The sequence below is a fragment of the Triticum urartu genome, chromosome 1A (assembly GCF_056163025.1).
Source record: "Triticum urartu cultivar PI428250 chromosome 1A, HENAU_Tu73, whole genome shotgun sequence".
Taxonomy (NCBI): Eukaryota; Viridiplantae; Streptophyta; class Magnoliopsida; order Poales; family Poaceae; genus Triticum; species Triticum urartu.
Genome location: NC_141873.1, coordinates 44,454,688 through 44,467,793, shown reverse-complemented (window position 1 = coordinate 44,467,793; position 13,106 = coordinate 44,454,688). Strand labels below are relative to the sequence as shown.

The 13,106-nt window shown below is 46.1% G+C and overlaps 1 protein-coding gene and 1 pseudogene across 1 annotated transcript; both read right to left on the bottom strand.

The window, feature by feature from the left end:
• Positions 1-3,848: 3,848 nt before the first annotated feature.
• On the bottom strand, positions 3,849-5,161 carry LOC125550065 (uncharacterized). The gene is made up of 2 exons (XM_048713015.2): positions 4,395-5,161; positions 3,849-4,286 (listed from the first exon to the last, which is right to left on the bottom strand). Exons 1-2 carry the CDS (start codon positions 5,142-5,144, stop codon positions 4,218-4,220), a joined length of 819 nt encoding a protein of 272 aa, XP_048568972.2. The 5' UTR covers positions 5,145-5,161; the 3' UTR covers positions 3,849-4,217.
• A 1,465-nt stretch (positions 5,162-6,626) lies between these two features.
• Positions 6,627-13,106, bottom strand: part of LOC125532665 (ubiquitin-activating enzyme E1 3-like) — a 57,848-nt pseudogene continuing 51,368 nt past the window's right edge.

Here is a 13,106-nt window from a genome sequence, read left to right as displayed (position 1 = left end):
TTTTTTTAGGGGTTTCCTTTGTGGATCTACTTGTTGTGCTTGGGCCCTTGACACTTTTTCTTTTAGAATTTGGGCCGTTGACACATAAACAAGGCCTACAGGCGCATCCAATTAGAAAAGATGCTACAAAAAGGGATGAGACTATTTTTCGCGTTAGGCAACATCAGCCAACATGAGCCAACCCCTCAAAAAAGAAAACAACAGGAGCCACGCGGAGCTCCTGTTCCACGCTTAAGGACCCGCTAGCAATATTAGCCGAAATCACTAGTCGAGGAGTACTCATTGTAAAGATCATTTCAACCTTTCCAGATTGTGACAAGTGGCGCGCTGCATGTGCGCCATTTGTCATAACCTGAAAGTTTTTTCTTTTTTTATAGATCCGTTTATTCAAAACGTTTTATCTTTTAAACCGTGCGTCTTCGAATCTCTTTCATCGTTGGATTCCTCATGTCAAGATTTTCAAAACTAGATCCCATGTTGATAAGTTTTAACGAAATTTTTTTTCATGAAAAAAAACAGACGAAAAAACCGAACCAGAAACACGGGTTTTTTTTCCTTTCTGAAAGAGGCATGCCTGTACCTTTCACGAAATCATAACCGTGCCTCTCACGGAAACAAAACCGTGACTCGCGTGGAAGGAAAAAAAAAGAGAAAACGCGTTTTTTTCGTTTCTGAAGAGGCACAGCCATGCTTCTCGCGAAAGCACAACTATGCCTTTCGCGGAAGCAAAACCGTGACTCGCGTGAAAGAAAAAAAACGGCTCACCAGAAGTTCGAAGAGATAGAAGAAAGGTTCCCGCACATTCTTTTGGTGAGTTGAAAGCAGCTCATAGTAAAAGTCGGCGTAGATTGGAGCCCATACTTGACAAGTACCTCCCTTGCTGTCTTGAAGAGCCCTTGGCCCTTCCATCCTGCCACCTTCTCACGTGCACTCTCACTGACATATTTGAAAGTCCCGTCCTTGGATCTCCCTACCACCGTAGGGAGCCCCAAGTATCTCTCACTTAAGGCCTCGGAAGCTATCCCAATCACCCGTTTGAGGTCCTCTTTACTCTCCTCCGTGCTCCCCTTACCAAAAAATATTGATGACTTCTGCAAGTTAACTTTGTGACCTGAGGCAACCTCATAGTCCTGCAGAATGGCTCGGAGTGAAGCAAAGTTTTGTTGAGTTCCCTCTAGAAACACCACACTATCATCTACAAAGAGAAGATGAGTAACAGTGGCTGTTGCTCCCAAACGATACTCTCTTTATTTCCCTTTCCCTTTGTGCATTCCTTAGCAGCGCCGAAAACCCCTCCACACCAAAAAGAAAAAGATATGGGGATAGGGGGTCTCCCTGCCGAGGCCCTCTTGAAGGGACAAAACTGTTGGAGAGTCATCCATTCATCTTTACAGAGAATTTTGCTGTTTTAACACACCTCATGACCATCTCCGTCCAGTGACTAGAGAAGCCAAACTTCATCAACATTTTATTAAGGAAATCCCGTTCTACCCTGTCATACGCCTTCATCATATCTAGCTTTACAACATATAATGGTTTCCTCCTCTTGTGTGTCCTAATGGCGTGCACACATTCATATGCCACCAAAACATTGTCCGTTATCAACCTTTCGGGAACGAAGGCACTTTGCTCCTCCAAGATCATAAAAGTCAGCGCCACTTTGAGGCGGTTGGGCAGTGCCTTCGCCGCAATTTTATACAATACATTACACAAGCTTATAGGTCGGAATTGTGACAGTAACTCCAGTGAGTTTACCTTCGGAATCATCACAATTATGGTGTCATTAAATCCGTTAAATATTAGTAAAATGACATTCAACATTTCTTCAAATATTAATAAAATGCCATTTCTCTTATCTCATGGATTCAAACTCACCTTTATCCACCTCCCATGGATTGGCGAAGGCAAGCCACCATTGTACTCTCTCTGTCCGGGGTTTATTAGGCTCCCTTTTATTTTTGGTCAAAGTTTGACATGAGTTTTAACTAATAAAATTTAACTTATATGTCACACAAAATATACCATGAAAAATCTCTTTCAAATACAAATCTAACAATATGCTTTTTATAAAATATAATTTGTATTTTTTTAGTCATAAGAAAGTCAAAGTTGAATCCAAAATACAAGAGGGGTTAATAAACCCGGATGGAGGTAGTATCTACAAGACAATGACTATGAAGTTGATGCCCTGACCTATCTTCTCGCCTTATAAAGGGGGGCAAGGCCTAGGGTCACAAGAATCCTACCAACCTAAGCCATGCTCGGTAGGGGAGTCCTTGGTGTGCCTACCAAGGTACTAGATTTCTTGCACAGGGCTCCTTGCATTAGTTGCAGGCCTTCTAAATTGTCACGGCCCGCTGGCCCCTAGGGACAGCCCAGCATCCAGTTTGCCATCTGACGGGCCACCCAAGGTGTAGCGCATGTTATATAATTTGTAGTTTTTAGTCAAATAGAAAGTCAAAGTTGGATCCAAAATACAAGGGGGGCTAATAAACCCGGATGGAGGTACTATCTACCAAAACGTTGACTTCCCTGACCTATCCACTGTCCTCGCCTTATAAAGGTGGACGAGGCCTAGGGTTACAAGAATCCTACTGACCTAAAGCCATGCTCGGTGGAGTCCTTTGCGTGCCTGCCAAGGTACTAGACTTTCTTGGCGAGGGTTCCTTGCGTTAGTCGGAGGCCTTCTGAATTGTTACGGCCCGCTGGCCCCTAGGGCCAGCCCAACATCCAGCTTGCCATCCGACGAGCCACCCTAGGTGTAGCGCACCATCATATGGTGGAGTCGTGCACAAGTTTGTGCTATCTGAACATGCCTTAGATTTCATATCCCAAATGAGTAGGGGATTACATCAACAACTTATACTCCCACCACCCACAATATTTGGCGCATTTTTTATGAAGATAGTGGGCAGCAGAAAGACCGATTTTTGATTGAGATGCTCCCACTAGGTCTTAATTGCGGCCGTGAAATCTTGCCAAAATTGAGGAAAAGCAGGCCATTGATGGCTGAGAGAGGGATCAGTGTGAGATGTGAGGAGAGAGAACACATCGGATGTAAAAGCTAGATCATTAATCGCCTCCTCACATAGATTGCCTATAATTACTCTCTACCACAATTTAGAGGGGCAAGATTAGAAGTTTGATTCATTTGCGAGCTTTGGTTAAATCGTTTGAAGTTTATGCCGCCTATTTTGGGTTGGAGATATGATACGAATCTTTTGGGTCGAGTTGCATGGGAATGTATTATGAAATACATAATTTCAAATAGACAATAAATGACTTGAGATGAATCAAAGGTACTAGGAATATGAATAACAAATGAATCTGATAGGTTTGGAAGTGCAAAACATAGCATTGTCACAAAAGACATGAAAACTGTAGGAATAGTCGCTTTGGTAAAACAAAGAAATAACCCCCCTTGATCCCATCAAAAACGCGTGCACGAACTGTGCCCATCCATCAGCCCCACTCACACCCAGAAAGCGCATGAACCATGCGGCGTCATCGAACCCTGGGACGCTCCAGGACGATGATAGGGACCACCAAGGGTTTGGATACATGTATGTCATTCAATTACCTCACTCGGGTCTCCCAGACACGCCAACCCCATGAGGAATCAGGAAACAAGTGACGAACTACGCATCACCCATTGGCAAGGCCACGCGGTGCCAGGGTTTTCGAAACTTTTTGGTCCCGGCCCCACATGTCAACCAGCTACAATGCGACCAAGCAGTACCGGCACTTGCCATAGCAGTTAGCTAGCAAAATCATCTTCTAGAGAAAAAATAGCAAGAAATTGTATGCACTGAAGCTGGTACTAGCATTGAGATTGCAATAGGGATGTATATGAATGAATGTACTATCATCAACGAACATACTAACTCGAGCATCAAGAGAAATGCAATTACTAGTACACCACATTACGTCCTTCCAATTGCTGATGATACCAAAGTAACGAACCACCACTAGTGCTATTATGGAAATGAATATCAAAGAGTACAACTCAAAATTAGAAATCACTAACAAGTCATCACTTGCTGCTTACAACTAGTTTCCTGGTGGGATCCATACATACCAACTCTGACTCTATCTGAACAATTAATCGATGGATTATGTAGCTAACAATGGCAGCACCCAATTGAAGGTGAATTGTGATCTGCGAATCCACTTTGCTTGCTTACTGTTGGGTCGAGGCGCTTGTTGAGTTGACAGGGTCAGCGATTGTCCGGCACCCGGTAGGACTCCACGTTGATCTGCGATAACCGCGCGCCAGGAAATAGCAGCTGGGGACAAGAGCGTTTATGGAATTAAAATGGGTTCCTAGGGAGGAGCAGCAGGGGCTGGAATGTAAGGGGGTCAGGGGAGGGAGCAGAGGAGGCACGGGAACTCACATCGATCTGCTTTTGCACTTTGCGGGGCCGACCGCGAGGGCGGCTACACGGGAGTGCACCGGTGAGGCCGTAGATGTCTTCCTCAATCTCTTTCACGGAGAGTGATACGGAGAACTGCGGCCTCTTGAGCGCATCTGCGCGGACCGACCGCCGCTCGCGCTCAAACGCCTGCTGTGACGCGCTCGCAGCGGTCGTGGCCACGAGGGATGGCATCGCAAGTCGACGTGGGCGACCAGGGCGTGCCTTCAACGGCTGTGGAGAAACCGCCTCGGTGACCTCAGGGTACTTGTCGACTACGGGGTTGCCGGTGCCCGATGGCTCTGCCACCTTGCCAAGGCCAAGCTGTAGCCTCTCGTTGACATCATATTGCTGATTCGAGGAGGATCCCGTGTCCGAGGCAATAATTTTGCCATGGCGGTTGACGGGAACGCACCGCAGCCGCCGTTGACTCCCCCATGGCTTGAGCATTGATGGCAGTGACACCAGCCTCCCTCGGTGGGCACTCGACGGTGTTGGATCTACCTCTGCGGCTCCGTCACCTGCCCCCCTAGCCCCACCTTCCTTGGTGAGATCTGATGGGAAAGCCGCAGGCGACGGCTCCACCGAGTTCACCATGGCCGGGGGCGATGTCGTGCCCACGATCGCCGCTTTTGCAGCCGATCTAGATCTGGCTGCGGCGACAATGAGAAGGGTGTGGTGAGGACGAGATCTAAGATACGGAGAGGACGAGGGTGGGTTTGCTTGCGGCATTTAAAGCATGGGCTAAAGGGGAAATAGATGGATGTGTCATTGATAAGTAACCGGGGGGGGGGGGGGGGGAGCGTGTGTACGCGTGAGAGCGTGTGTACGCGTGAATTCAGGGGGGGGGTACAATGAGGTTTCCCCCTATGCTTTATGTCTTTTTTGGGGATTTATTTATGGAACAGTGTGTTTTTGCCATTTTATGTTTACTTTCTTTTTTTTCGGGAGAAAGTCATGTGTGTACACTCCATTTCTCTATGAATTTCTCCCTCTAGACCATTGTATGGATCACCGTTTTTAAAACTAATCTTGCAATGTACCTTCCTGCGTAGGGAAAAAATTGCATACAATGCAATGCTGATCTACACATTTACCTTCATGTTGGAATGATCCTATTAAAAGAACACTTTAAAGCTTCATTCTACAACGAATCTAAGGATATATTTTTTAATGACGTGCAAGACGTGTTTCAGTAGTCAAATTGACAACCTAAAACCGTGCATATGCCATACAAAACGGTATATAGTAACCATGCTCATAAGAGCATATCCAACAATAGGGCAACCCTGCCCTTTTAGGCTTCTGGAGGCCAAAAAACCTCTCTAATAGCTGCCCAAAAACTCCAACATGGTCAAAAACGTTTTTGCGTAGCATAGCCCAAAAAACAGGGCACAACCGGCTACATATATGCAAGGTTGCTGCCCAAAAATGCCAATCAACCCCTCGCTGCCCAACCGCCTCTTTACCACAGCCCCCTGTAGCCAAATCCTGTCGCCGCCGCTGCCGCACTGAATCCGACCGATTCCGTCCGGACCCAGCCACCACCAACACCGTCGCACCTCCCCGCCACATGGGTCTGCCGCCTCCCGAGGGGTGGTGTCGGCCGAGGGGAGCATTTGTTGCCATTAAGTTTTGGCTCCATAGCATGTGTTTGGATTGGCACATGTAGAAACTCAACTCTTTTCCATTTCCTGCTTCCTGAACCTCGCTTTGAACTTGCTGGCTACAAATTGGCTAGCTCTTGTATTTCCATTATGTCAAAGCAATGAAAAGGGATCAGCCAAGTTGATTTTTTTGCAAAACTGCTAGATACAGTTTTGCTTAACCACAACAACAGTATGTTCATAGCTTAACTCCAGGGATAAAGAAGAATAAAGTGATGGTTGCAGTGAGGTACTGATGTATGTGAGGTAAAAATTGTAATGACTCGATGAACACATCTTCAAGCAACCCCAAAATATCAATCCCATGCTACCCAGTGGATAGGCTATGGTTCATTCATCAAAATATCAGACAACATCGCACACATGCAAATACTTGGCATGCAACAACAGAGCGGAAGGACCCACACAAAACGTCATGGATATCTATCTAGGCTACCAATGCAAAAAGAAACCAAACCGACCAAGAAGAGTAGGAATGTTTCAAACATCTCTCCACATGAATTCTTTGCACAATCGTCTATCCTCACAATAGAGTGACAACGCCTGCCTATCGGATGTAAATGGAGATAAGGGAGAGATAAATGTCGTTCCCCTTATCATCCTCACAAGCCACAACAAAATCAAAATGCTTCCTGTATGCTAGAACATCTATCTAGATCCCTGTGCATCGGGACCATGGTGTTGGTATAGCAAGGATGTGCCACAAGAGACACTGTAAGTAGTCAGGACCTTGCCGCTTAACCGCTTAGGTAGTTCTGGCGACAGTAATGTTGTCCTTGATAGACATCGGTCCCACATTGTCCATCTCAAGTCTTGATGCTTCACCACCTTGGGCGGAACAGGTTCAGCCATGGAGAACATTGGTAGTCCCAAGCTTGCAAATGTATTGCGATAGTCTTCAACTGCGTGATCACCTGCCAGAACCTTGTAAAGCTCAAGGCACACAAGGCATGTGGCCATGGCCATTGTAGTTGCAATAGCTGGAATGATTCTTCCTGCAATGAACTTCGCCTTTGAAGGAAATATGCCCTAGAGGCAATAATAAATTTATTATTTATTTCCTTATATCATGATAAATGTTTATTATTCATGCTAGAATTGTTGGGGAACGTAGCAGAATTTTAAAATTTTCTATGCATCACCAAGATCAATCTATGGAGTCATCTAGCAACGAGGGAGAGGGGAGTGCATCTACATACCCTTGTAGATCGCGCGCGGAAGCGTTCAAGAGAACGGGGTTGATGGAGTTGTACTTGTCGTGATCCAAATCACCGATGACCTAGTGCCGAACGGACGACACCTCCGCGTTCAACACACGTACGGTTGGGAAGACGTCTCCTCCAACTTGATCCAGCAAGGGGGAAGGAGAAGTTGATGAAGATTCAGCAGCACGACGACGTGGTGGTGGAAGCAACGGTGATCTCGGCAGGGCTTCGCCAAGCTCACGGAGAGGGAGGAGTGTCACGGGAGGGAGAGGGAGGTGCCAGGGGCTAGGGTGCGGCTGCCCTCCCTCCCCCCACTATATATAGGACCCCTAGGGGGGGCGCCGGCCCTAGGAGATGCAATCTCCAAGGGGGGGCGGTGGCCAAGGGGGGTGGAGTGCCCCCCAAGCCAAGTGGGGCGCCCCCACCCCTAGGGTTTCCAACCGTAGGCGCAGGGGAGGCCCATGGGGGGGGGGTCGCATCAGCCCACTAGGGGCTGGTTCCCCTCCCACTTCAGCCCATGGGGCCCTCCGGGATAGGTGGCCCCACCCGGTGGACCCCTGGGACCCTTCCGGTGGTCCCGGTACAATACCGATTACCCCCGAAACTTCCCCGATGGCCGAAACTTAACTTCCTATATATAAATCTTCACCTCCGAACCATTCCAGGACTCCTCGTGACGTCCGGGATCTCATCCGGGACGCTGAACAACTTTCGGGTTACCGTATACTAATATCTCAACAACCCTAGCGTCACCGAACCTTAAGTGTGTAGACCCTATGGGTTCGGGAGACACGCAGACATGACCGAGATGACTCTCCAGTCAATAACCAACAGCGGGATCTGGATACCCATGTTGGCTCCCACATGCTCCTCGATGATCTCATCGGATGAACCACGATGCCGAGGATTCAATCAATCCCGTATACAATTCCCTTTGTCAATCGGTACGTTACTTGCCCGAGACTCGATCGTCGGTATCCCAATACCTCGTTCAATCTCGTTACCGGCAAGTCACTTTACTCGTACCGTAATGCATGATCTCGTGATCAACCACTTGGTCACATTGAGCTCATTATGATGATGCATTACCGAGTGGGCCCAGAGATACCTCTTCGTCATACGGAGTGACAAATCCTAGTCTCGATTCGTGCCAACCCAACAGACACTTTCGGAGATACCTGTAGTGTACCTTTATAGTCACCCAGTTACGTTGTGACGTTTGGCACACCCAAAGCACTCCTACGGTATCCGGGAGTTGCACAATCTCATGGTCTAAGGAAATGATACTTGACATTCGGAAAAGCTATAGCAAACGAACTACACGATCTTTGAGCTATTCTTAGGATTGGGCCTTGTCCATCACATCATTCTCCTAATGATGTGATCCCGTTATCAATGACATCCAATGTCCATAGTCAGGAAACCATGACTATCTTTTGATCAACGAGCTAGTCAACTAGAGGCTCACTAGGAACGTGTTGTGGTCTATGTATTCACACATGTATTACGATTTCTGGATAACACAATTATAGCATGAATAATAGACAATTATCATGAAAAAAGAAATATAATAATAACCATTTTATTATTGCCTCTAGGGCATATTTCCAGCAGTCTCCCACTTGCACTAGAGTCAATAGTCTAGTTACATTGTGATGAATCGAACACCCATGCAGTTCTGGTGTTGATCATGTTTTGCTCTAGGGAGAGGTTTAGTCAACAGATCTGCCACATTCAGGTCTGTATGTACTTTACAAATATCTATGTCTCCGTTTTGAACACTTTCACGAATGGAGTTGAAGCGACGCTTGATATGCCTGGTCTTCCTGTGAAACCTGGGCTCCTTGGCAAGGGCAATAGCTCCAGTGTTGTCACAGAAGAGAGTCATCGGGCCCGACGCATTGGGTATGACTCCTAGGTCGGTAATGAACTCCTTCACCCAGATTGCCTCTTGTGCTGCCTCCGAGGCTGCCATGTACTCCGCTTCACATGTAGATCCCGCCACAACGCTTTGCTTGCAACTGCACCAGCTTACTGCCCCACCATTCAAAATATAAATGTATCCGGTTTGTGACTTAGAGTCATCCAGATCTGTGTCGAAGCTAGCATCGACGTAACCCTTTACGACGAGCTCTTCGTCACTTCCATAAACGAGAAACATATCCTTAGTCCTCTTCAGGTACTTTAGGATATTCTTGACCGCTGTCCAGTGTTCCATGCCGGGATTACTTTGGTACCTTCCTACCAAACTTACGACAAGGTTTACATCAGGTCTGGTACATAGCATAGCATACATGATAGACCCTATGGCCGAGGCATAGGGGACGACACTCATCTTTTCTCTATCTTCTGCCGTGGTCGGGCATTGAGCTGTGCTCAATATCGTACCTTGCAATACAGGCAAGAACCCCTTCTTTGACTGATCCATTTTGAACTTCAATATCTTGTCAAGGTACGTACTCTGTGAAAGACCAATGAGGCGTCTCGATCTATCTCTATAGATCTTGATGCCTAATATATAAGCAGCTTCTCCAAGATCCTTCATTGAAAAACACTTGTTCAAGTAGGCCTTTATGCTTTCCAAGAATTCTATATCATTTCACATCAACAGTATGTCATCCACATACAATATGAGAAATGCTACAGAGCTCCCACTCACTTTCTTGTAAATGCAGGCTTCTCCATAAGTCTGCGTAAACCCAAATGCTTTGATCATCTCATCAAAACGAATGTTCCAACTCCGAGATGCTTGCACCAGCCCATAAATCGAGCGTTGGAGCTTGCACACCTTGTCAGCATTCTTAGGATCGACAAAACCTTCCGGCTGTATCATATACAATTCTTCCTTAAGGAAACCATTAAGGAATACTGTTTTGACGTCCATTTGCCATATCTCATAATCATAGAACGCGGCAATTGCTAACATGATTTGGACGGACTTCAGCTTCACTACGGGTGAGAAAGTCTCATTGTAGTCAACCCCTTGAACTTGTCGATAACCCTTAGCGACAAGCCGAGCTTTATAGATGGTTACATTACCATCCGCGCCTGTCTTCTTCTTAAAGATCCATTTATTTTCTATGGCTCGCTGATCATCGGGCAAGTCAGTCAAAGTCCATACTTCGTTTTCATACATGGATCCTATCTCGGATTTCATGGCTTCCAGCCATTTGTCAGAATCTGGGCCCGCCATCGCTTCTTCATAGTTCGAAGGTTCACCGTTGTCTAACAACATGACTTCCAAGACAGGGTTGCCGTACCACTCTGGTGCGGAACGTGTCCTTGTGGACCTACGAAGTTCAGTAGCAACTTGATCTGAAGTTTCATGATCATCATCATTAACTTCCTCTCTAGTCGGTGCAGGCACCTCAGGAACATTTTCTTGAGCTGCGCCACTTACCGGTTCAAGAGGTAATACTTCATCGAGTTCTACTTTCCTCCCACTTATTTCTTTCGAGAGAAACTCTTTCTCTAGAAAATATCCATTCTTGTCAACAAAGATCTTGCCTTCGGATCTGAGGTAGAAGGTATACCCAATAGTTTCTTTAGGGTATCCTATGAAGACGCATTTTTCCGACTTGGGTTCGAGCTTTTCAGGTTGAAGTTTCTTGACATAAGCATCGCATCCCCAAACTTTTAGAAACGACAGCTTAGGTTTCTTCCCAAACCATAATTCATACGGTGTCGTCTCAACGGATTTCGACGGAGCCCTATTTAAAGTGAATGCGGCAGTCTCTAAAGCATAGCCCCAAAATGACAGCGGTAAATCGGTAAGAGACATCATAGATCGCACCATATCCAATAGAGTGCGATTACGACGTTCGAACACACCATTACGCTGAGGTGTTCCAGGCGGCGTGAGTTGTGAAACTATTCCATATTTCCTTAAGTGTGTGCCAAATTCGTGACTCAAGTATTCTCCCCCACGATCTGATCGCAAGAACTTGATTTTCTTGTCACGTTGATTCTCAACCTCACTCTAAAATTCCTTGAACTTTTCAAAGGTCTCAGACTTGTGTTTCATTAAGTAGACATACCCATATCTACTCAAGTCATCAGTGAGGGTGAGAACGTAACGATAGCCACCGCGAGCCTCAACACTCATTGGACCGCACACATCAGTATGTATGATTTCCAATAAGTTGGTTGCTCGCTCCATTGTTCCTAAGAATGGAGTCTTGGTCATTTTACCCATGAGGCATGGTTCGCACGTGTCAAATGATTCATAATCAAGAGACTCCAAAAGTCCATCTGCATGGAGCTTCTTCATGCGTTTGACACCTATGTGACCAAGGCGGCAATGCCACAAGTATGTGGGACTATCATTATCAACCTTACATATTTTGGTATTCACACTATGAATATGTGTAACATTACGCTCAAGATTCATTAATAATAAACCATTCACCAGCGGAGCATGACCATAAAACATATCTCTCATATAAATAGAACAACCATTATTCTCGGATTTAAATGAGTAGCTATCTCGAATTAAACGAGATCCTGATACAATGTTCATGCTCAAAGCTAGCACTAAATAACAATTATTGAGGTTTAAAACTAATCCTGTAGGTAAATGTAGAGGTAGTGTGCCGACGGCGATCACATCGACCTTGGAACCATTCCCGACGCGCATCGTCACCTCGTCCTTCGCCAGTCTTCGCTTATTCCGCAGCTCCTGCTTTGAGTTACAAATGTGAGCAACCGCACCGGTATCAAATACCCAGGAGCTACTACGAGTACTGGTAAGGTACACATTAATTACATGTATATCACATATACCTTTAGTGTTGCCGGCCTTCTTGTCCGCTAAGTATTTGGGGCAGTTCCGCTTCCAGTGACCACTTCCCTTGCAATAAAAACACTCAGTCTCAGGATTGGGTCCATTCTTTGACTTCTTCCCAGCAGCTTGCTTACCGGGCGCGGCAACTCCCTTGCCGTCCTTCTTGAAGTTCTTTTTACCCTTGCCTTTCTTGAACTTAGTGGTTTTATTCACCATCAACACTTGATGTTCCTTTTTGATTTCCACCTCCGCTGATTTCAGCATTGAATATACCTCAGGAATGGTCTTTTCCATCCCCTGCATATTGAAGTTCATCACAAAGCTCTTGTAGCTTGGTGCAAGCGACTGAAGGATTCTGTCAATGACCGCGTCATCCAGGAGATTAACTCCCAGCTGAGTCAAGCGGTTATGCAACCCAGACATTTTGAGTATGTGCTCACTGACAGAACTATTTTCCTCCATCTTACAACTGAAGAACTTGTCGGAGACTTCATATCTCTCGACCCGGGCATGAGCTTGGAAAACCATTTTTAGCTCTTCGAACATCTCATATGCTCCGTGTCGCTCAAAACACTTTTGGAGCCCCGGTTCTAAGCTGTAAAGCATGCCGCACTGAACGAGGGAGTAATCATCAGCACGTGACTGCCAAGCGTTCATAACGTCTTGGTTCTCTGTGATGGGTGCGTCACCTAGCGGTGCTTCTAGGACATAATCTTTCTTGGCAGCTATGAGGATGATCCTCAGGTTCCGGACCCAGTCCGTATAGTTGCTGCCATCATCTTTCAGCTTGGTTTTCTCTAGGAACGCATTGAAGTTGAGGGCAACATTAGCGTGGGCCATTTGATCTACAAGACATAGTGTAAAGATTTTAGTCTAAGTTCATGATAATTAAGTTCATCTAATCAAATTATTCAATGAACTCCCACTCAGATAGACATCCCTCTAGTCATCTAAGTGAAACATGATCCGAGTCAACTAGGCCGTGTTTGATCATCATGTGAGACGGACTAGTCAACATCGGTGAACATCTTCATGTTGA

Excerpts from the sequence above, each read along its gene's own strand:
- LOC125550065 (XM_048713015.2), bottom strand. The coding sequence starts at position 5,144 with ATGCCGCAAGCAAACCCACCCTCGTCCTCTCCGTATCTTAGATCTCGT. Across the intron at positions 4,287-4,394 it reads AAGTGCAAAAGCAGATCGAT|CTGCTATTTCCTGGCGCGCG; the intron begins GTGAGTTCCCGT and ends TCTTGTCCCCAG.